The sequence below is a fragment of the Azolla caroliniana genome, unplaced genomic scaffold, assembly GCF_043228905.1.
Source record: "Azolla caroliniana isolate FFs.n. ecotype wild unplaced genomic scaffold, voAzoCaro1.0.p SCAF_20, whole genome shotgun sequence".
Taxonomy (NCBI): domain Eukaryota; kingdom Viridiplantae; phylum Streptophyta; class Polypodiopsida; order Salviniales; family Salviniaceae; genus Azolla; species Azolla caroliniana.
Window position 1 is genome coordinate 6034071 of NW_028230455.1, and position 24049 is coordinate 6058119.

Genomic DNA, 24049 nt, shown 5'->3' on the forward strand with positions numbered 1-24049 from the left:
GACATAGCAATAGGAAGCGCACTAATGCAGCTCACCGAACCAAACTGGTACAGGCCAGTATACTACGCAAGTCGTAAATTGTAAACAACAGAGCGTAACTATTCCACAACAGAGCGGGAGGCGCTAGGGATGATCTATAGCATCAATAAATTCTGACACTATCTATTAGGAAGGAAATTCACGTTCCACGTGGATCATTCGGCACTACTGTATTTGGTGGAGAAACAAGCCTTGACAGGGAAATTGGCGCGGTGGATGCTGCTGCTCCAGGAATTCGATTTTGTAGTTCAGCACCGACCAGGGACGCAACACGTAGTGGCGGATTTTATGAGCAGACTCGAGAATGGAGAAACAGTATAGAAAGACGACGACGATTTTCCGAACGCCGACATCCTGCGAGCAGCGACACTGGCACAAAAAACGGAATAAACCTTTCCGGACCGCTGGCTTATGGAAATGACGTGCTTTTTAACTACAGCACTGCCTCCACCACAATTACGCACGGACGAGAAGAAACGACTAGCCGTCCGAAGCCATCACTTCTGCCTCGTCGAAGGCGTTTTATATCACAAAGGAAGGTACGGCATTTGGCGACATGGGGTCCGTCAGTAATTGTACGGATAATAATTGCACTCGCCGCAGCGAAGGGATGGCACCTCCACTAGATGGATGTGAAAAATGCTTTCCTCCAAGGAGAGTTAGAAGAAGAGGTGTACATGATACAACCACCCGGATTTGAATCGCGTAAACATCCACGCGTCGTATGCCAACTCAAGAAGCCACTCTACGGCCTCAAACAAGCACCACGTGCTTGGCATTCGAAGATCACGCAGTATCTTCATCAAGTCGGATTTTGAATGTCAAAATCCGATACTTCTCTGTACATCCGAAATGAGTCGGATAGCCCGATCATCATCATCCTATACACGGATGACTTAGTCATCAGAGGAAAGGATCTTGCCGAGATCAACAAAGTCAAAACACTTCTCTCCAGCAGATTCAAAATGAAAGACCTACACGAACTCCATTACTTCCTAGGCATTCAAGTAATTCAGACACCAATCGGGATAATGATCTCACAATGGCACTATGTCCTCAACTTACTCTACAAGTTCGGAATGACCAAGTGCAAGCTTGTGTCTACCCCTCTCGATCGTAACTCAGTATCGACAACTGATCAGTAGTTTGATCTATCTAACCATTACGTGACCCGACCTCAGTTATTCGGTCAGCCTACTTAGCCAATTCATGCAGAATCTGTGAAACCTTCATCTTGGTTGTGCTAAGAGGATACTACGGTATGTCAGTACGACAATGGCTTACGGAATCATGTATAAATCAAACATGACTATTCGACTCGAAGGGTACACCAACACGGACTGGGCAGGCTATAAAGCGGATAGACGATCCACCTCCAAATTTTTCTTCTCCCTTGGTAGCGGAGCAACAAGAAACAGCCGACAGTCGCACTGTCAAGCACAGAAGCCGAATATAGGGATGCAACAGTCACCACATGCGAAGCCGTATGGCTTAAACGCATACTAAAGGATCTGGGCATTCCCATCAAGGATCCAATTTGTCTCTACTGCGAGAACATGAACAATATCTACCTCCTGTGGAACCCCGTATTCGACGCGCGGACTAAACATATCGAAGTGCATTACCATTTCATCCACGAGCGCGTACAAGCCGGCGAGATCGATCTACAACATACCAATACACACCTCCAAGTTGCTGATATATTTACAAAGGCCTTATGAGTCGACAAGCTCGAGCAATTTGCATCAGACCTTGGTCTCACGACATCTACATTGAAATTGTCATGACCCAAGCTTCGAAGACAAGGTCGATTTCGAAGAAAAGAAGATAATAACAAACGAGAAAACTTTTACAAGACAAAAATAGAAGAATTTCTATTACCGGAAACCGAGATTACAAGGTTGTTGAAGACTGGTGTTGAACCGGAATGGTTCAACACTAAGCAGATCTTCGACTTATATACTGTACATCAGAATGTGCATGATCGCCATTTGGCATACATGTTGTGCGCCACTTGGCGTACAGGGTGCATGCCATTTGGCGGTCATCTAGTGTGTCTAGTGCTCTAGAGTTCTTGAATAATAATTATATGAAAATGTATTTATTAATGAAAATGAGCTGGTGCAATGGTTGAAGTGTAAGACCATTGTTTGAAGGTCACAAGTTCAAACCTTCATATTCACATTTTGTGACATCATCCCCTCCTTTGACGACGAGTTCCATGAGTCGAAATGCATGAACTAGGTTTTGGTTTATGGGGATAATGAAGATGAAACTCTTGTATAAGTTCAGAGGCATTAGTGACGTTCGTTGCAGGTTCCCATGTCTGATCCGCAGGCGTGTATCCCAACCAATCTACTAGATCATATAACTTATTGCGGATGACCTTAGAGTCCAAAATAGCTTCTACTTCATATTCAGGTCCTTCAGCAAGTTGAACCGGAGGTGGTGGTGGGATAACCCGATTTGGAATAGAACTTGATGTCCATGGTTCTAATAATGAAACATGAAATACTGGATGAAGACACATATGTGAAGGTAGGTCCAGACGAAATGCAACATCATTGATTTGATGAGAGATTACAAATGGACCTAGACGTTGGAAATCCAATTTGGCACTTGGTCGAGTAGTTTTCACATTACGACGCAATAACCAGACACGATCACCAACTTTAAACTTAGGGTCTTCAAGTGAAGAATCTAAGCGATGTCTATCCGCCACCTTCTTGTACTTGGCTTGAGCATGAAGCAAATTGTGAGAAAGGTTGGTTTGAATTTCTTTGAGTTTTTCTAGACGATCTTTGACCGTGGGATTTTTTGAGACTTTTGGACTTTCGAGCATCATCCATCAAGGATGATATCCTATGTTTGCAAAGAATGGAGTGAATCCCGTAGAAGAATGGATTGACTTATTGTAAGCAAATTCTGTCATATGTAAGAAATCCATCCAATCATCTTGTTGATAGTTGATAAAGCAACGGAGATATTGTTCTAATGTTTGATTTGTGCGTTCCGTTTGCCCATCAGTTTGAGGATGGTAGCTTGAAGATAGTTTACGAGAAATTCCAAGGCTCTCAAGTAAGTGTGTCCAAAACATTGCAATAAATTGTGGTCCACGATCACTAATGATTTCATCTGGAAGGCCATGGTGCTTGAAAACTTCTCACATAAGAAGACTTGTCAATTCTTCACTAGTAAAAAATTTTCTACATGGAAGAAAATGTGCCATTTTTGTAAAGCGATCCACCACTGTAAAAATTGCATCATAGCCTTGGGAAGATGGGAGATCTGTGATGAAATCGATAGAAATGGATTTCCACAGACCATCTGGAAGGGGCAATGGGTGCAACAAACCATATGGCCAATGTCGAGGCATCTTTGATCGGCAACATACATCACAAGTAGAAACATAGTCTATGACAAACTGACGAACCTGAGGCCACCAATAGTTTCGAGTAACTAGCTCTAATGTTTTCAAAGCTCCGAAATGTCCAGCTAGTGGTGAATCATGGCAGTGATGCAAGACTTCAAGTCGAAAAGTTCCATCGGGAATATAAGTACGGTTGTTTTGAGAAAGCAACCCATCATGCCAACTGAAGTTCCCATAATCCATCCAAGAAAACTTGGACTGTGAACAAGAAGCATGATTTGGAACAATGTGGTCTAAAATATCTTGTGCAAAATCATCTGAACCAATGCTCGAGCGAATAGAATCGAGAAATTTTGAATCCAAAGTTGTCTCAACAACATTTGTCACCATTAATCGTAGACGACTAGGGTTCAAAAGGACTTGTTCTTGATTGTCGTAAGTTGGGTCCCCCAGTTTTGGTAACAATAGCGTGAAAGGGGAAACGGCGGATATGGTAATTGAACGAGCGTTATAGCTCGAGTTGGATGACGAGGAGGAAAGGTTTTCTATGTCCTCCTTACGACAAGCGTTACCTCAGGATGAGGAACGCCAGTTTCGTCAAGCAATCCAATGCACGATTTACCTGAACTCGGGGCATTCCGCAGTAGACTGCAATATGCGAATCCACTGCCCAATCTGCCACTCGAAGGCTCACACATTCGACCAATGCGAGTACAATATGTTAAAAAGAGCCACTCTCGCAGTTCACAGCATGGACGCACAGCGTCAACCGCACCGGGCTGAACAGAGGAGGCAAGAAGACTGACCCCGGTATAAGGATCGCAACCCGCGGGAGGGCCGGTACAACCGGAATCGCAGGAATCACAACAATTCCGAGGAGGACGACCCAGAGGACGAGGATTATCGTGGACATCCGAGTTACGCCAAAGGGGGTCGGCGCTACGAGAATCAACGGCCGACAAACAAACGAGGCGACTTCAATGGCTATCGGGGTAAGCCATGGCAGTATAGGGATCACCGGCATTACGACGAAAGCTCGGGGGATGAGCGGCACCAAGAACAACGCCGGGACCAACAGCAGCCACCGCGTACGTTCCGACAAACAAGGCCGGACCGCGAGGAGTAAGTAGCATCAGGGGATGTGTAATCGACGGCGGCTCAGGCGTCAATGTAATTAGCATGAAAAATTGCGAACAATTAGGCATTTCCGAATGGGGGGCATGTCCATTCTGGCTCTGCATGGCAGATACCCGCTCAGTGCGACCGTTGGGGTTAATTCGCAAAATAGGCATCATCGTGGGCGGACACCGCTTCGACATCTCGGTGGTCATCCTCGTTTTGGACGCCCCAGGGGGCGTACCAAGTGCTTCTGGCCAGACCATACCTTCGGACAACAAATATCAAGCAGAGCTAGCAACACAAGTGTATTAGTTTCCGGCATGGACACACCAAGGTTCGCGTACCTACGGAAGGCAGCACGCCACAACCTAAGGGTATAACACCGTTATACACGGAGGATATAAATATGCTGGCTAGGGTGGAAGATGCATAATTGGAGGCATACCTCGACGAACACCCTCGGATTATTCCGTTGTTCGAAATAGATGTCATCGCAACCGCAGTAGAATATGCCACGGCCACTGTTCCCCACGACGAGCCTTACGAACCAAACCCAAAGTCCATATTGGAACTCAGCAGAGCACGAGCGGCATTCGAAAGGGAAATGGAGATTTCACGACAAGTCACCGCTTCCGCTCTCGAAGAAGTAAATGTGGGTACGGAATCGGAGCCCCGATTCCTCTCCATCGCAAAGGAATTAAGGCCGGACCAGAGAATCACGATGATCGCACTACTCACAGAATATAAAGATGTATTCGCTTGGGCTCACGAGGACGTGAAGGGGTTAGATCCCAAGTTCTATCAGCATGAGATCAATGTAGCAACTGACGCGAAACCCGTCCAGCAGCGCCGCTACCGCAAGAACCCCAACTACGCGACCCGCGTGGAAGAAGAAATTGACAAGCTCCTGAAGGCGGGGTTCATACGACCAGTTAAACAAGCGACATGGCTAAGCCCGATAGTGGTCGTTCCAAAGAAAAACGACAAAATACGGGTATGCGTAGATTACTGAAAATTAAACATCGTAACCATTACGGACGCATTTCCCTTACCCTTCACCGATAGTGTGTTGGACATCGTCGTGGGCCATGAGATGTACAGTTTTTTAGATGGCTTCAGTGGCTATAACCAGGTACGCATGCATCCCGAGGACCAGGAGAAGACGGCGTTTGTCACATGGTGAACGCAATGAACAAGGTTCTGAGGGATTGTATCCCGGTCATCACCATGCCATTTTTGGACGACGTCCCGATCATGGGATGCCCGGTGGAGGAAAGGGACGAGACGATCGGACCGGACGGATGCAGGAAATTCATGGCGACCCACATCGATGACTGCGAGGAGGTGCTGCAGAGGTTGGAGGGTGCAAGGCTCACCTTCTCCGGGGGGAAGTCGTCCTTCGGGCAATCTGAGATAATGGTCGTCGGACACCTATGCAGGCCGTACGGCCGGAAACCGTCTCCGGCTAAGGTAGAAGCCATCTCCGCAATGAAGAACGACTGTAGCTCGGTCACGAAGGTTCGAAGGTTCTTGGGAGCGTGCGAGTTCTACCACATATGGATCCCGCATTATGCTCACGTCGCGGAGCCGTTATACGGGTTGCTGAAAAAGGGGCGAAGATTCGAGTGGAGAGACGAGCATACGGAGTCTGTCCAGAAGATGAAGGAAGCACTTGTCGCGGCTTCGGCGCTCGAAAAGACTGGCTACGGAAAGAGCACTCCAATTTACGTAACGGTAGACACGAGTCCGACCGGGATCGGATGGGTCGTCAACCAAGAGGACGAGGATGGCATGCGTTCCCCAATCCGGTTCGGTGCGAAGGTCCTCAGCGAGCGACAGCGAGGATACGCCCAGGTTAAACGCGAGCTTTGGGGTATCGTTTCAGCGGTAAAGGCCGATAAAGGCTACCTGATCGGGACAGAGGTAATTATCGAGACGGACTGCCTGCCAATTCTTGGCATGGTTTCCGGATGCGCGACGCCGGACCTGGCAATGCTCAGGTGGATAGCGTACATCAAGTCCCTGAATCCGGAAATACGACACATTTCCGGGAAAGACAATGCCATGGCCGACATGCTTTCAAGGGCGAGGTTCGAAAACGACGGCGGCATGGTTTCAGAGGACGAGGAAGTCGGCGTGGACTTCTTCGAGACGGCTTACGTGACAACCAACAGGGAATGCTCTCCAACGCTTAACGACTTCGACGAGAGCAAGTACGACGGGGAGTGGCTGTAGATCGACGGGTTCCTGAAAACAATGACACCGAACGCGGCATGGACAACGGACGAGGCCAACCGGATTCGGAAGAAAGCCTACCGATTCTTTCTCCGGGACGGATACATCTGACCGTGGCGAGTTGGACGCAAAAGAAGCCGAAGAGTTGTTCGACCAGCTAGGAGTCAAACTTTCGCTCACCACAGCGTACAATCCGGAGGCGAACGGGAAGGTGGAGCGCGAACACAGGCCAATTGTCAAAGCGCTAGTACGGGTGTGCGGAGGCCGAGTCGGGGACTGGCCACGGCTGCTACCTTATGCCTTGTGGGCGGACCGGTAACCGGGTTCATGCCGGCCGAGATGATGTTCGGACAGAAGCCGATCATGCCAACAGAGCGAACGATCTCCTCGTGGGCCACAGTGGACTGGAGGGATGAGATGAGCCGAGAGGAACTGTTGGCGGCGCGGATTCGACAGCTCAAGCGGAGGCCGGAGGACGTAGAACGAGCCGCGGAGAAACTTCAGGTAGCGAGGATAAGGAACAAAGCCCGGTTTGACCGAACACACTGGTCTAGGCCATGGAAGATCGAGGAAGGCGACTGGGTGCTAGTCTATGACAGCAACCTCAACAATCAGCATAGGGTCACGCGGAAGTTTGCGAGGAGGTGGTTCGGGCCTTACGTAGTAACAGGCGCCAACCACAATGGGACGTACCATCTCGCGGAGCTCGACGGTACGAGAATGGCGATACCGATAGCGGGGAAGAGGATCAAAGCGTTCAAGAAACGGCACGACGGGGAGCCGGGGCTAGGAGGCATGGATAGCGACGACGAGCAGCCCGAGGCAGAGGATGAACTGGTAAACGAGGAATAAAAGCAAGGATCGGTTTTCTCTCGTAGGAACCCAATTTTGGCGCATACCGGTGGATGCGCGGTTAGGTGGGGGTGGATGTCGTGAAGAAAACCGTCCCCAGGCGCAAACCGTGTATAATGTGTGTGAACTGGCCCTTACACGTGGGCACGTCCCTTGTCGTAAAGTAGATAGGTAGGCGCAAGGGTTAGTTCCTAGGTAGCAATATTTCTATAGGGAGAATCAAGGAGTATCTCTGTCCGAAAGGACAAAGAATTAATGTGATGTAAACGAGCAAGACGGCCTCCCTCCTTGAGCTATAAAAGAGAGGGAGACGGGGGAGAGAGGGTATCGCGCGCTAGAGGGGACGAAGTGCTGTCAGACTGGGACCGAGCTCTTCTCCTCTATCGTTCTCCATAAGCTTTCTTTGCGCAGGTTCTCGAGAGGCTGATTCTGCTCCGTGGAACGCCTGTGTGCTTCCGGCAGTATCTCCATCTTGCTCCCCTGTATGCGTGGGTGATCAGGCGTCGACACCCGTCTCGCCGACCTGATCGATTTTAACCGTCCGACTCATCTGCATACATATATTTATATACGCGTTCTTATACTCTACCTCCTGCCCAACTTGTGTCTCTTGTGTTGATCGGACTGCGTTCCCGCGCGCTTCTTTGTCTATCCGTGTGTGAGCGTCTCTCTCTCTCTCTCTCTCTCTCTCTCTCTCTCTCTCTCTCTCTCTCTCTCTCTCTCTCTCTCTCTCTCTCTTCTCACCTATTCCTCTGTCCAAGACCCCAGTGGTCCCGCCTTGTTCTCCACGCACGCACGTAACAACGCGACAACGTTCCATGGAAGCAACCCCAGAGCCAAACACTGAAACACGGTGGGAAAGCCCCAGACCAAAACGGCGCAGATTGGACAGGAAAGATTGGTGGGGGTTGGTAAAAAACGCCCCCACAGCAACAAAGACACCTATTGGGAGACAGGTCCCTCCGGATGGGAAGGGAGAAGAACAGTGCCGATGAACAAACTCGGATGATGAGTACCCGGCTATAGAGAGCCGGATGGTGCAGACCCGGTGAGAACCGGATGAGGAGTACCCGGCTACGGAGAGCCGGATGGTGCAGACCCGGTGAGGAGTGCTCACCGGATGAAGAGACATTTTCGTAAATATGTTTCTAAGAGTCCATCGAGGCTATATTTGTAAATAGCCGAAAAGTCATATTAGTATAAATATGACTCAGGGAAAACTTATTGTGTGTGATGTAGAGTTGTTGTTATTCTTGCTGGTGCAAGGAGAGAGAGAGCGCGTAACTGTGTACAGAGAGAGAGAGAGAGAGAGAGAGAAAGAGGTCGTTGCCTCTGTTGTAACCGCCACTTGTGGCGAAGATCGTGAGCATGAGGTCGTTGCCTCCATGAACTCACTGTTGTACATTCTAACATAGTGATAGTTTGCAGCCTATGGGCTGCCGTTGTTTTTCCCCCTTAGTTTGGGTTTTCCACGTAAACATCCTATGTACTCTTCTCTTCTTCGTGTCGTGCATTCTTTCACCGTTTTTTCTGTGTATGATTCTCAGCTCAGTTGAGGCCGAGCGTTGCGTATACGGAGCGTGCGGTTCCTGTCAATTGGTATCAGAGCGAAACGACACAGAAAATGGACGATTCGTTGGGAGGCATGTTCAAGCTCACCGGCTCCAACTATTCGGTATGGAAGTCGAAGATGAGGGACATGCTCGTGGTTAAAGATCTTTGGTTGCTAGTTCAGTTTGGGGACAAGAGACCAGACAAAATCGACGCCATGATATGGGAGGTGATGCACATGAAGACAACGGCTTACATACGGTGCTTCATCGACATGAGCCTATACAACAACTTCAATGAAGAGAGCAAGGCTCATGAGCTCTGGGAGAAGATCGGCATTATGTTTCAGAACAAAAATACTGTTAATCAGGTTTCGGTATTCCGGAAGCTAGTAAGACTCTGGTTCCAAGATGGCTCCAGCATGGCGGAGCACATGAATGCCTTCTAAGGGCTGATCCACCAGGCAACTTCATTGGAAGTACCTCTCGCCGATGAGGTACTAGCGCTACTCCTGCTCGGTTCCCTCCCGTATAGCTGGGAGACGTTGGTTGTCACTTTGGGCAACGCCGGGCCGGAAGGAAAGCGGTTATCCCTAGCAAGAGTAAAGTCGAGCTTGCTAGATGAGGAGGCGCGTCGAAAAGATAAAGATACGAGCTCTGACTCCAAAGCGCTCCTTACCGAATCAGAACGCGGAAGACATAGAAACCGTAGTCCCTAGAACCGGGAGAAGTCGGGGACACAGTCAAAGTCAAGGGGGAGGCCTACTTCCTTCTATTGCGGCAAGCCGGGACACTTCCAAAAGAACTGTCAGCATTTCCGAAAAGACAAGGAAACCGACAGTACCGATTCGAAGCGGACCTCGGACCGGAACGGTAAAGACCGGAGGGGGCCGGACCGGAAGGGAACGACGACAATCGCGGCAAGTGAAGAAGAGTTGATGCTCATCACCTAGGAGAGTGAGATAAACCTTGCCAGCGACGAGATGACCTGGGTGGTAGAATCCGGAGCGTCGTTCCACCTTACCCCGGACCGGAAATGCTTCTCATTCTACTCAACCGGTGATCACAGCTGTGTCTGGATGGGGAATGAAGGTACATGCCGAATTGTCGGGATAGGAGACATGTCGCTGACAACACCAACCGGATGCAAGTTGCTGTTGAAGGATGTCTGACACGTTCTGGAGGTTCGTCTGAACTTGATATCAGCCGGTAGGCTAGATGATGAAGGTTACACGGGTAGCATCCGGAACGGTGTCATGAAGTTCAGCAAAGGGAACCTGATTGTGGCTCGGGCCCGGAAGGTCAACACACTGTACCTGATGAATGCACGGTTATGTCCGGAAGAAGTGAACGTGGCATCCGACACTGCCGGTGAGCTGTGGCACAAGAGGCTGTGTCATATGAGCGAGAAGGGGATGAAGAGGCTTGCAGACGACAACCTAATTCCAGTGAAGAACGTGCACTTGGAGAAGTGCACTGATTGTCTGGCCGGTAAGCAAAACCGGACCTCCTTCCGACCAAGGCCACCGATGAGACGTAATGCACCATTGGAGTTGGTGCATATGGATGTGTGTCAAGTAGAAACGAAGTCACATGCCGGAGCGCAATACTTCGTGACGTTCATAGATGACCACAGCCGGAAGCTGTGGGCCACACCGTTGAAGACGAAGGATCAGGTGCTATCCATCTTCAAAGAGCTCCACGCGAGAGTGGAAAGAGAAACCGGCCGGAAGCTGAAGGCGGTTCGAGCAGATAACGGAGGAGAATACCAGGTGTAGTTCGAGGAGTACTGCCGCTCAAAGGGAATCCGGCTCAATTTTACTGTGCCGAAGACGCCGAAACTAAATGGACTGGCCGAGAGGATGAACCGGACCATAATGGAGAGGGTCCGGAGTATGCTAACGCATGCAAAACTACCCAAGAAGTTTTGGGCTGAGGCATTGTCGATGGCGACATATGTGATAAATAGATCACCCTCAGTACCCTTGGACGGAGACACACCACAGAGAGTGTGGACCGGTAAGGAAGTGTCCTACCGGCATCTGAAGGTGTTCGGGTGTCTCGCGTACGTGCATGTAGCTAAGGACCGGAGAGGAAAGTTAGATCCAAAGACCCGGCCATGCATATTCCTCAGTTACGGTGACGATGAGTTCGGCTACCGAGTGTGGGACCTGGTCGACAAGAAGGTATTCCGGAGTCGAGATATTATCTTCATGGAGGAAAAGACGCTCGCCGACTGGGAGTCGGAGAAGAAGATAGTGAACTCCGAGTCGACCGGTAAGGATCGACTCTACGATGAGCAGACCCAACCGGCAAGAGACCGGTTAGCACTCGAGGAACCACCCGGTTACGGTGAGGATACCGAACAGGCTGAAAAAGAAGTAGAGGAAGCCTAAACCGGAACCGGCCAAGACCCCGAATCGGATTCGGATGAAGAGCAAATGGAGGAGCCGGTTACCGAAGCCCGAAGACGGAGATATCCTCTCAGAGAGAGAAGGGCACCCCGGAGATTTCCAGATGCAAAGCATGTTCTGCTGACCGATGAGGGGGAGCCGGAAAGCTTCGAAGAAGCGAAGGATGACACCCACAACCGCAAATGGTTAAGTGCCATGTAGGATGAGATGGATTCCCTACATGAGAACCATACGTACGAATTGGTGGAGTTGCCGAAAGGAAAGCGGGCACTCCGAAACAAGTGGGTGTACAAGTTGAAACCGGGAGATGCCGGCAACCCCCCAAGAGACAAAGCTAGGATCGTGGTGAAGGGGTTCCAGCAGAAGAAGAGCGTGGACTTCAACGAGATATTTGCCCCGCTGGTAAAGATGACCTCCATCCGGACAGTGCTGAGTATAGCAGCAAGCATGGACCTCGAGGTAGAGCAACTGGACGTGAAGACAGCATTCCTTCATGGCGACCTTGAAGAGGAGATCTACATGCAGCAACCGGAAGGATTCGTGGAGAAAGGGAAGGAGCACTTGGTTTGTCGGTTGAAGAAGAGCCTCTACGGGTTGAAGCAGGCCCCCCGGCAATGGTACCGAAAGTTCGACTCCTTCATGGCCGATCAAGGGTACCACAAGATGCAGGCCGATCACTGTGTGTTTGTGAAGAAGTTCGAAGGAGGCGACTTCCTGATACTCCTTCTGTACGTGGATGACATGTTGATCGTCGGACGGGACCAAGTCAAAATACGGATGCTGAAGAAGGCTCTCAACCGGACCTTCTCAATGAAAGACTTGGGTCTGGCAAGACAGATGTTGGGGATGCATATTATCCAGAACCGGTCAGTGAAGCAATTATGGCTGTCACAGGAGAAGTACGTGACAAAGGTGCTTCACCGGTTCAACATGTCAGATGCGAAACCGGTCGGATCGACACTTCTGGCAAACTGCAGGGTATCCGGTAAGCAAAGCCCGAAGACGAAAGCAGAGAAGGAGAATATGATGAAGATTCCATATGCCTCTGCCGTCGGGAGCTTAATGTACGCAATGGTGTGTACCCAACCGGATATAGGATACGCAGTCGGAGTGGTGAGCCGGTTCATGAGCAATCCCGGCAAGGAGCACTGGAACGTGGTCAAATGGATACTCCGGTATTTGAAGGTCACTTCAAACATGTGTCTCCAATTCGGCTCCGGAAAACCTCAACTTGACGGTTTTACCGATTCGGACATGTCGGCTGATGTGGATACCAGCCGGTCTACATCCGGGTATGTAATGACATATGCAGGGGGAGTTGTTTCATGGCAGTCCAGGCTGCAGAAGACGGTTGCATTGTCAACCACGGAGGCGGAGTACATGGCGGCTGTAGAAGCCAACAAGGAAATATTATGGATGAAGGACTTCATCGGAGAGCTCGGTATCCGGCAAGATGAATATCGGCTCTATTGCGATAGTCAAAGTGCCATCCATCTTGCTAAGAATGCGGCCTACCATTCCCGGACAAAGCATATCCAGCGAAGATATCACTAGATCCGGGAAAGAGTAGATGACCAGGAGTTCACACTGACGAAGATCCACACGGCCGAGAACGGGTCAGATATGCTGACCAAAGTGCTGATACCCGACAAGCTGGATGCATGCCGGAAGAGGATCGAACTAGAAAGACACCCCATGCCGGAGTGAAGGGGGAGACACTTGTTGGGAGACAGGTCCCTCCGGATGGGAAGGGAGAAGAACAGTGCCGATTAACAAACTCGGATGGAAAGGGAGAAGAACAGTGCCGATGGGAAACCGGATGACGAGTACCCAGCTACGGAGAGCCGGATGGTGCAGACCCGGTGAGAACCGGATGAGGAGTACCCGGCTACGGAGAGCCGGATGGTGCAGACCCGATGAGGAGTGCTCACCAGATGAAGAGACATTTTCGTAAATATGTTTCTGAGAGTCCATCAAGGCTATATTTGTAAATAGCCGAAAAGTCATAGTAGTATAAATATGACTTAGGGCAAACTTATTGTGTGTGATGTAGAGTTGTTGTTATTCTTGTTGGTGCAAGGAGAGAGAGAGCGCGTAACTGTGTACAGAGAGAGAGAGAGAGAGAAAGAGGTCGTTGCCTCTGTTGTAACCGCCGCCTGTGGCGAAGATTGTGAGCACGAGGTCGTGGCCTCCGTGAACTCACTGTTGTACATTCTAGCATAGTGATAGTTTGCAGCATGTGGGCTACCATGGTTTTTCCCCCTTAGTTTGGGTTTTCCACGTAAACATCCTGTGTACTCTTCTCTTCTTCGTGTCGTGCATTCTTTCACCGTTTTTTCTGTGTATGATTCTAAGCTTGGTTGAGGCCGAGCGTTGCGTATACGGAGCGTGCAGTTCCTGTCAATTGGTATCGAAGGCGACGGCTCCACAGCAGTGGAACCCAAGACCACGTTCGAAATCATCTGGGAGCCACGGCTGATTATTACGACCCAGTCCCAACGAGGGAAAGTTGTATTGACGGCGAAAAGCGAAGTTTTGGCATATCCAGATATCCCCGATACGGCCCACAAGTTCAGCGCCCTCTTGCAGTTTGGTACTTCTTTTGAGCTCATGGAGTTCCTGGCAACGCAATAGGTAAAAGCCGCCCAACGAATGGCCGAAGAGCATGCGGAACGCCAGATGATCGAGCGCGCCCTAACACAAACAACGGAAAGCGACGATGAGGACCGGCTAGCCAGGGTCGGCAGACAAAGGAACGTCGAGGTACGCCGAGTGGGGATGGAGATACCCTCCTTAAACACGGCCCTAGTCGAAGTCCATCGGGAACTGGCAAAGGTCAGCACGGGCACCAAGGAGATGGCCATAAAAAATAAGAATGTCTGGAAGAAGGTTAAACTGACCCAAGCCGAACTGCAAAAAGCCAACGCACGCATCGCGGAGTTGGAAGCTCACGCGACTATGGCGCAACACGCAACCCCGCCACCGAACCACGTCATCGACGCTCTAAAAGAAGAAATCGAGGCTCAGACCGCCATCGCCTCAAAAGCAAAAAGGGTCGTGCAACTAGCGGAATCAGAAATTGACCACCTTCGAGCAGAACTACGCCAATCCTCAGACTGAGAAAAGGAGATACGGGCTAACGGTCGGAAGGCAATAAAAACCCTTGAAGAGAAACTCGCTACGGAGGTAGCTCAGCACATCCGGACAAAAGCAGGGAGGACGCGAAGAAATCGGAGGCGGCAATAGCAGGGACTCCGGGCCTTATTAGAAAAAAAGAAGGTATGGTTCGATGAGCAGTTGGTGGTCGAACAAGACAGAAGGCATCAGCTCAAAATCCGCCTAAACAATGAAATGGGGAAATTAGAAGAACAGCATGCAAAGGAATCCCAGTTGTGGGTGGGCCTAAAGGCCACGTATGAGGAAGCGGTAGCAGTTAAATAGCAGGAAATCGCTAATCTCCAGAAGTCGATGGAAGACGCACGCAACCGTTGCCAGGCCATCACAGATAACGTGTGGATCCTTCTCCAAACAAATCGGGAGAGGTTCACAGCGCAATTGAAAACGGCGTTGGACAAAGGATGGATGGCGTGGGCAACCCAAGCAGCGGAATTGCACACGTATCATGCGGACTGGGAGAACCGACGAAAAGACGATCAAGGGTTCTATAAACTAAATGAGGAGAGCATTGCGGCCGTACGGGAGGACCTAGCGCAAGACTATCGTGCGCTAGCGGACCAACACTCCGAAGAACTCGCGCAGCTCTTAGATGATTTTGGTGAAAGTCAAGAGGAGCTATTTCACCATATCACACAAGCCGGCAACACGCGCACAAACGAGGAATCCAGCGCGACGCCAATTCCGGGCACAGCCGAAGAAGAGGAACCTCAGGCCCGATCACCAGAGATGACAACGATGGAGAATAGCGGGGATCGACGAGCGGAGTTCCCCACAGGACCAGACAATGAAACCACTACACAACAAGAGGTTCAGCCGCATGAGCCCACACTATCATCAGACCACGCGGAGAACGGTGCAGACCAGGCGGAATCTCCGCCCCACTCCCCGGAACATACAAAAACGGCTGACACCACGGAGGACGTAACAATGGAGGCAGAGCCGCAGCCGACTGCAAGCACGACGACGGCGGAGCCCAACCCACTAGCTCAAGAAGAGCCCACCGTACCCGGACCGCCCACACACGGTGACGGCGACTCCAGGAGAAACCAGCCCGACCAAACAGAGGAGCCACACCACGATGCACCTACGGGCCCTACGTCACCTCCAGACGCGGACATCGCAACAGAGCCGAACATCCGGGCCATTTTGGAAGAGGATTAACAGGATGGGTCCGACGTGCCAGGGCACTGTCCCACATGCGTGCCAAGTGTGGTCCACCGGAATAGTAACCGACGGACAAAAGCATAGGAATAAGAAGTTATATAAGAGCATAACGCATGTAACGGTTCACGCAGGAAGCGTGAACGGCTAAATAGACCCTGCGTATATAAAGGCCAGAAAACCTCTGATGGAGGTGCGTGTAATTTTGGGGAATGTAAAGAAACACCTGATTGCCTATGTATAGCTACGGCTAATTCACTGTGTGTGTCTTGAATACCTAAGAGTTTAAGTATGTAAGTGTAACCCTTGACAGGGATTCGGTTGTAGCCGTCTCCCCTTATACGCTAATAGGTTACAAGGATTCTTCCCTTACGCATTACGCTTAAACACCTGTTCGTTGTTCCACACCCACTTTAAGGTCTAGGTCGAAGGACTGACCGCGGACCGTGTTCCTAAACGGCAATAGCAGGCTGATGCCATTCGAAAACTCACAACTACAGCCGAAATGTGATGTTGGAAGCGAGGTCGTCAATGCGGAAGATCAAGGAGCATTCAGTTCTGTTCTGAGTACCTGCGTATGACAGAAGGTAGGTCGTTGCACAGAGAGAGAGAGAGAGAGAGGCACAAAAGACTTTCTTATTGCATAAACAAAGAATACAACAACCAACCTCACAAAGAGGTTACAAGGTCACTATATATAGTGACCGACTTAGGGCAACTACCCTTTATGATAATTACATAAATGGCCAAAACGGAATAGTGTGAATACGTCCATTATACACATGTATTCGACACTCCCCCGTAATGGGCGTATACATGGGTTATCTAAGATTACAGGTATAGACTTAGGTTCTCGGACATATCAGCTTTGTTCGAGTCGGCAGGGTCCGAAGGCAGAAGACCGAACTGGTCGGGTCGGAACAGTTGAAGCCGATCATTATGGAACTGACGTCGGTTGTCGGGAACCATCCTGCTCTGTGTCCGGCTCTAACCGGACTGGTTTGTCGTTACGCCCATCTGATGCCGAAGAGACCGAAAGCGGTCTGCCGAAAGACACTTGGTCATTCCATCTGCGACATTGTCGGTTGTGGATATTTTCTCTAGACCGATTTTCCCTGAAATGACGCAGTCCCGAACGAAGTGATATCGAACGTCGATATGCTTGGAGGCGTTGTGGTGAACCGGATTTTTCGACAAGGCAACAGCACCTTGACTGTCGCTGTAGACAACTGGAGCCGAGTCATGTTCGACTTGTCGAAACGTGTGCGCCAGCCGACCGAGCCACAAAGCTTCTTTTGCTGCGTCGGACGCAGCTACATATTCTGCTTCGGTCGTTGAGGTCGCTGTGCACTCCTGAAGTTTCGACTTCCACGAGATTGCTCCATTGCCGAATTTGAAGCAGTATCCGGTTGTAGATTTCCGACTGTCTATACAGCCGGCGAAGTCCGAGTCGGTGTAACCGACTACGCCTGAGGTTCGGTTCGGACCGAAAAGAATGCCATGGTCTTTTGTGCCAGCCAGATATCTGAACACATGCTTGACTGCGTTCCAATGCGATCGGCCAGGATTGTGCATAAATCTGCTGACGACTCCTACGGCATGAGAGATATCAGGCCGTGTCGCGACCATCAGGTACATAAGGGAGCCGACTGCCGGTGCATACGGTACCGACTTCATATCTTCCCCCTCCGGACCGGATGTCGGGCAGTCTCGCTGAGAGAGCCGAAGATTCATAGGGAGCGGGGTTGAAGCAGATTTGGCTGATTGCATGTTGAAGCGTTCTAAGACACGTCGGATATAGTCGGTCTGAGACAGAAAAAGATGTCGTTTATCGCGATGCCGACTAATCTTCATGCCAAGGATGTGTCGTGCCGGACCGAGGTCCTTCATGGCAAACTTCAACCGCAGTTGCCGAACGAGATCGGCAAGTTCGCCCGCGTGGCGTCCAGAAATTAGCATGTCGTCCACGTAAATGATGAGGAAGATGGGTGATCCATCTTGAGCTGTATTGGTGAAGAGACAATGGTCCTCATCGCTTTTGGAGAAGCCGATCGATTGGATGAAGTCGTCGAACTTCTTGTACCATTGTCGCGGTGCCTGTTTGAGGCCGTATAGACTCTTCCTGAGTCGGCAGACTAGATGTTCTTGGCCGGTTGCCACGAAGCCTTTGGGCTGCTCCATATAAATTTCCTCGTCAAGATCACCATGGAGGAAGGCTGTTTTGACATCTAGCTGAATCAGCTCCAAGTTGTCGGCTGCCACTACGCCGAGTAGGAAACGAAGGGTTGTCATTTTCACCACTGGTGAAAAAATCTCGTCGAAGTCGACGCCATATTCTTGTCGGAAGCCCTTCGCAACTAATCTGGCCTTGTGCTTTGGGGTGGTCGAATCAGACGTCTCTTTTAGTCGATAAACCCACTTGCAAGGAAGAGCACGTCGATTCTTAGGTAGTTCGACCAGATCCCAAGTCTTGTTTGCCCGAATGGAGTGCATTTCCGACTCCATCGCCAGATGCCAGGTGGCTGAATCGACAGATGTCGATGCTTCTTCGTAAGACGTCGGTTCGCCGGCGTCGGTGAAGAAAATTCCAGGAGAATACCTCTCCGGAGGTTGCGACAGTCTCTCGGATCGGCGAGGTATGATTGGACTGGTCGCATCGGGTATCGAGGTCGGATGGTCCGAAACCGAATCATTCGGCTGTGCCGAGTCAGAGTTGTCTGAGTCGGTAGTGTAAGGTTCAGCTACCCGTGAAGCTGACCGTGTGTTGAGAGCGGGGCCTTCTTGAAGGGTCGTCGGCACATCGGAAAATGTTACCCTTCGGACTTCGATCGGTTTTTCGATTGATGGATTCATAGCCGACTCGTTGAACACAACGTCCGAACTTCGAACGATTTGTCTGCGTTCGGGGTCCCAGAGTCAGTATCCCATTTCGCCGTCGGATCCATATCCAAGGAAAATGCATTTCCTGGACCGAGGTGCAAGTTTTCGGCGATCATCTTTCGGAATAAGGGCGTACGCCTCGCATCCGAAGATCCTCAGCTTGTCGTAATTCGGCTTACTGCCGATCCATAGTTCCTGAGGAATTTGAAGTCCTAGAGGTCTACTTGGCGACATATTGATTATGTGTACTGCCGTGAGTAGAGCCTCTGCCCAGAAGCCATCCGACAGTCCGGAGTGTTGGAGCATGGAAACTATCCGTTCTTGGATTGTCCGATTCATTCGTTCTGCAATCCCGTTTTGCTCCGGACTGTGTGGTGCCGTAAATTCACGTCGGATGCCGCGTTGTCGGCAGAATTTGACGAATTCTTCTGATTTGAACTCTCCCCCATTGTCGGTCCGAAGGCATTTCAGCTTTCGGTCGGTTTGATTTTCTACCATAGCGAGCCAATCGGTGAAGATCGAGAAGACCCGATCTTTGGTGCGAATTGGATAAGCCCACACCTTTCGAGTCGAATCGTCAATAAAAGTGACGAAGTAAGAGGCACCGCCGAGAGACTGATGCGGCATTGGGCCACAGACATCCGAGTGGACCAAATCGAGAGGTCTCGTTTCTCTTGGTGCTGATGTCGGGTGTGATGCGGCGGCTTGTTTGCCATACTGGCAATGCTCGCAGAATTGATGGTCCGAGAAGGAGAGTTTGGGGATGTATCCGGCTCTAGATAGGTGCGTGATGCCGGCCTTGCTGAGGTGTCCTAATCTTCGGTGCCATAGTGATGACACAGGAATATCCACCAGAAACAGGTTACCCTCTCTGAGCGTAACATGTAACGGATACAGGGAGTGTATCTTGGGTCCTCTAGCAAGCAGGAGGTTCCCCCTGTGGAGTGTCCACCCTCCCGAAGAAAAACCGGCACGAATGCCGTCTTCATCTAGTTGTCCGACTGAGATCAATGGCCTTGAGAGCTCGGGTACATGTCGGACATTGTGGAGTACAAGTGTAGAGCCACCTGCAAGGTTGAGCTCTACTGTGCCGATTCCGATGATGTCGCAGTGTTGCGAGTTGCCGACCCGAACTGAGTCGGAGTGACGGATCGTATATTGCCGAAATTGGGATCGATGAGGAGTCACGTGAAATGACGCGCCCGAATCTAAGAGCCATGTGCTCGATTCTTCAGTCGTGAGCAGAACTTCTGATCCGACTGGATTTTCGATTGATAGTATATTCGGGTCGTCCGGTAGTACATCAGCTGAGAAGCTGACGTAATTGATCTCCTCATGCCGGCCACTCTTCTTGTTGTTCTTGTTCTTGAGTGCGCGGCAGTCGGCTTTGATGTGTCCGGGTTTCTTGCAATAGTTGCAGATTCGATTATCCCGTGACTGGCTCCGTCTTCGCTGATTGTTCGGCGGTCGTGAGGAATCTCTTCCTCGTATGTTCGATCGGTCTGTCGAACCTTGTACTACGTAAGCGTCATCTGTTGAGTCTTTGGCGAAAGACTTTCTCCGAGCTGCTTCGGTCAGGATTGCGCTCGTGACTTCGGAGTATTTAACAGCCGTGGTTGACGCGTTGCACACGGTTGTAACGAAAGTTTCCCATGATGAGGGAAGGCTGCTCATGAGTATCATTGCTCTGAGTTCATCCTCGATTGCCGTCCCCTGTGACGAGATTTGGGAGCTTATGCTTTCGTACTCATTGAGGTGTGCTTGAACCGAATCGGATTCTTTCATCCGCAAGTTGTAGAGGCGCCGGATCAGAAACATCTTCGTTGCGGCGACCTTCTTTTCGTAAGTGTCCGACAGTGTTTTCCACAGTTCGAATGCTGTCGTACACGATTGCACCGTAAAGTATACCGATTCCGATAGGTGCATCCGAATCGTGGCGCGGACAATTCTGTCCAGCTTCTGCCACTCAATTGGTTTGTATCCTTCTGGAGGTTCTTCATTTTCGATGGGATCGATTTGCCCCTTGACTATGAGATAGTCCTGCATTTGCTCCTTCCAGAAGTTGAAGTTCGATCCATCGAACTTTCGTAGACTCATTTCTGACGAGCCTGATGTTGATGCCATCAAATTCGGTTTCGGTTGACGAAGCTCGGTTCGGAGTTGACTGTGAACCTTGTTGGAGTGCAGCCGGTTGGCTCACCCGATATCGTTCTAGTCGGATTTGAACCCGAGTCGGTTCGGCTTCGGAACTTGCTCGAATTGACTCCGGTAACTTGAGGGACAGAACCGACTGGTCTTCCCGAGTGTTGCCGAGTCGGAGTGAGCCCGGTTCGCTTCGGATATATGTGCCGAATACCGATTATTGAAACCGATTATCTGGACCGATTCTGCTTCGGGTGGCTGCAGCGACGAGAGAGACAGATCCAACTGATTCTCTCGAATGTCGATCAGCCGGATGAAGCACGAATTGGGTTTGTTGTCTTGAGACCGATCTGCACCGAGTGGTTACAACGAGCAGCGTTTGGTGACCTCTTCGGATGCCGTTTAACCGAATGGAGCACGATCGTGTCAATGATGCACAAGGGGATTTCACCTCGAGCGGTTACGATCACAAGGAACAGAGTACAACCTGAGGGCTTACTCCAAGCAAGAGGATCTAACTCGATGAGGTGCAAACCTCGTTTTTGTTCTTCTTCTCTCTTTCTTCGAATGACGCGAATACTGTGCAGGCCGAGATGAAGTGAAGAACCGAATGCTGTGCAGGCGGTGATGACGGCCGAACCTTGCTCTGATACCAGATGTTGGAAGCGAGGTCGTCAATGCGGAAGATCAAGGAGCATTCTGTTCTGTTCTGAGTACCTGCGTATGACAGAAGGTAGGTCGTTGCACAGAGAGAGAGAGAGAGAGGCACAAAAGACTTTCTTATTGCATAAACAAAGAATACAACAACCAACCTCACAAAGAGGTTACAAGGTCACTATATATAGTGACCGACTTAGGGCAACTACCCTTTATGATAATTACATAAATGGCCAAAACGGAATAGTGTGAATACGTCCATTATACACATGTATTCGACAATGTGGTCCAAACTAAAACAGATGTTTGAACCACAAGATGGTACTACTAGAATCCATAGTCTTGCTACCCTATTTCACATGTGTGTTTTGCAGGAAGAAGAAGATGTTCTTAGCTTCTTGGATACCTCAGAGACATATCTCGAAGAAGCCACCCTAGCCAGAAATGAAATCTCAAAAGAAATGAAGATTGGGCTCTTATTGAGTAAACTTCCAGAATGGCAATGACGACAACTTAAAAATTCTACTCCATCAATGGCAATGATGGCTATAGTCAACAAACCACAAAAATTGTCATATAACAATTGCTACAAGCCTAGATCTGACAATTACAAATACACTGAAGTCTCTAATTCGAGAAAGGGAAATGAATCACAGAGAACTTCATCAAAACAACCTGGTGGAGGCTTCAAACTAGTTTGCAGATATTGCAAGTGAGAAGGGCACACTGAGAGGGTATGTCGATTCAAGAAATTTGCTAAAAATAAGAAACTACCACAAGCCAACAATGTCATTTTAGAGGATAAATCTGATGATAAATCAAAATGATATTCAGAATCAAGAGGTGATTATGATGACATGCCAGAAGAAGGAAACATTATTCAAGCATACCACATCACTACAGAAGAATTCAAAAAAAATTATGACACATGGTACTTGGATATTGGTGCCACACACCATCTCACATATCGAAGAGACTGACTAGAAGATTATCAAGTTCTCTCCAATCAGTTGCAGGTGATTTTTGGTGATTAAGAAAAGAAATCTCCAATCAATAAAGGTACAATTAAAATCAAACTTTCGAAATATCACCTAATTATTGTTCATAATGTGTATTATGTGCCTGGATTGGCAAAACATATGTTATCAGTCAGACAAGCGACAATAGATGGACTTACAATTCAGTTTTGCAGAGATAAAGCAATTCTACAATTTCAAGATGGTAACTCATCCATTCAGATGGTTTGTCCTAAAGAACAACTTTTGTATCCAGTCCATAATCAATCAGCATATGCATTAGTTGCACCTATTGAAACAAAGAAACAATCAGTGCACTCAACAACATATTTATGGCATTGTCATTTTGGTCACTGAATATTTCAGCATTTCAAAAGTGTCAACAACTAAAAAGAATGAAAGGATTGCCAGGCATAGGCTTCAAAGCTATTTCTATATGTGAAAGCTGCTTGTTCGGAAAGATGTCCCATCAACCATTTGCCAAAAGCAAGACTGTTACAGAATTCCACTTCAACTTGTTCATACAGACCTGTGTGGGCCATTTCCTGTACCGTCTCTCTCCAGAGCAAGGTATTTCATTTCATTTATTGATAATACTACCAGATTCACAGTAGTTAGCTTCTTAAAACAGAAAAGTGAGGCATTTGCGGCATTCTATAAATACAAACAACTTGCAAAAAATCAAACATCAAGAACAATTAAAAAGTTGAGAAGCGATAATGGTGGAGAATATGTATCCCAAGAATGGGAGAAGTTTTTCAACAAAAATGGAATAATTCATCAAAAACCAGTACCCTACACTCCATGGCAGAATGGCATTGCTGAAAAAAAGAACAGAACGTTGTTAAATGTTGGTCGTAGTCTGCTCAAAATGGGACAAATGAAACAACGGTTCTAGGAAGATGCAATCTCCACAACTTGCTATCTGCAAAATAGGACTCCTCATACTGCATTACAAGGTTAAATTCCATTTACATTATGGTATGGTGAAATACTTGATGTTTCCCATCTCAAAAAATTTGGTGCAGTAGCCTATGTATATGTAAATCCACATCACAGATCAAAGCTGGATGATAGATGCTTCAGAGGATGGTTCATTGGGTATGGGGAGCAAAATGGTCTCAAAGCATACAAAATATTCAACCCACAAACAGGTAAAACAGTTTACAATAGGTCAGTAAAATTTGATGAGTTGTCCCTTGTAGAGAGAAATGGAGATATTATAACTAGTGAAGATGAAGATCCTGGATGTCCACCACACTTGGTGGAAACTGATCACAACAGTATTTACCCGAATGAGTTGTAACAGTATTTACCCGAATGAGTTGTATCGCATTACATCTCCTAATGATGCAGCAAAAGATTCTTCATCACAGATGCACACAAATCCCAGCATCAAGGGACAACCATCGAGAACTGAAGCTCTTGTGTTTCATG

General features: G+C 49.0%; 1 protein-coding gene across 1 annotated transcript; it reads right to left on the reverse strand.

Moving 5' to 3' along the window:
* Nucleotides 1-2233: 2233 nt before the first annotated feature.
* Nucleotides 2234-2884, reverse strand: LOC147850860 (uncharacterized). The gene has a single exon (XM_087336024.1). The coding sequence runs from the start codon at nt 2882-2884 to the stop codon at nt 2234-2236; it is 651 nt and encodes a 216-aa protein (XP_087192150.1).
* Nucleotides 2885-24049: the final 21165 nt, after the last annotated feature.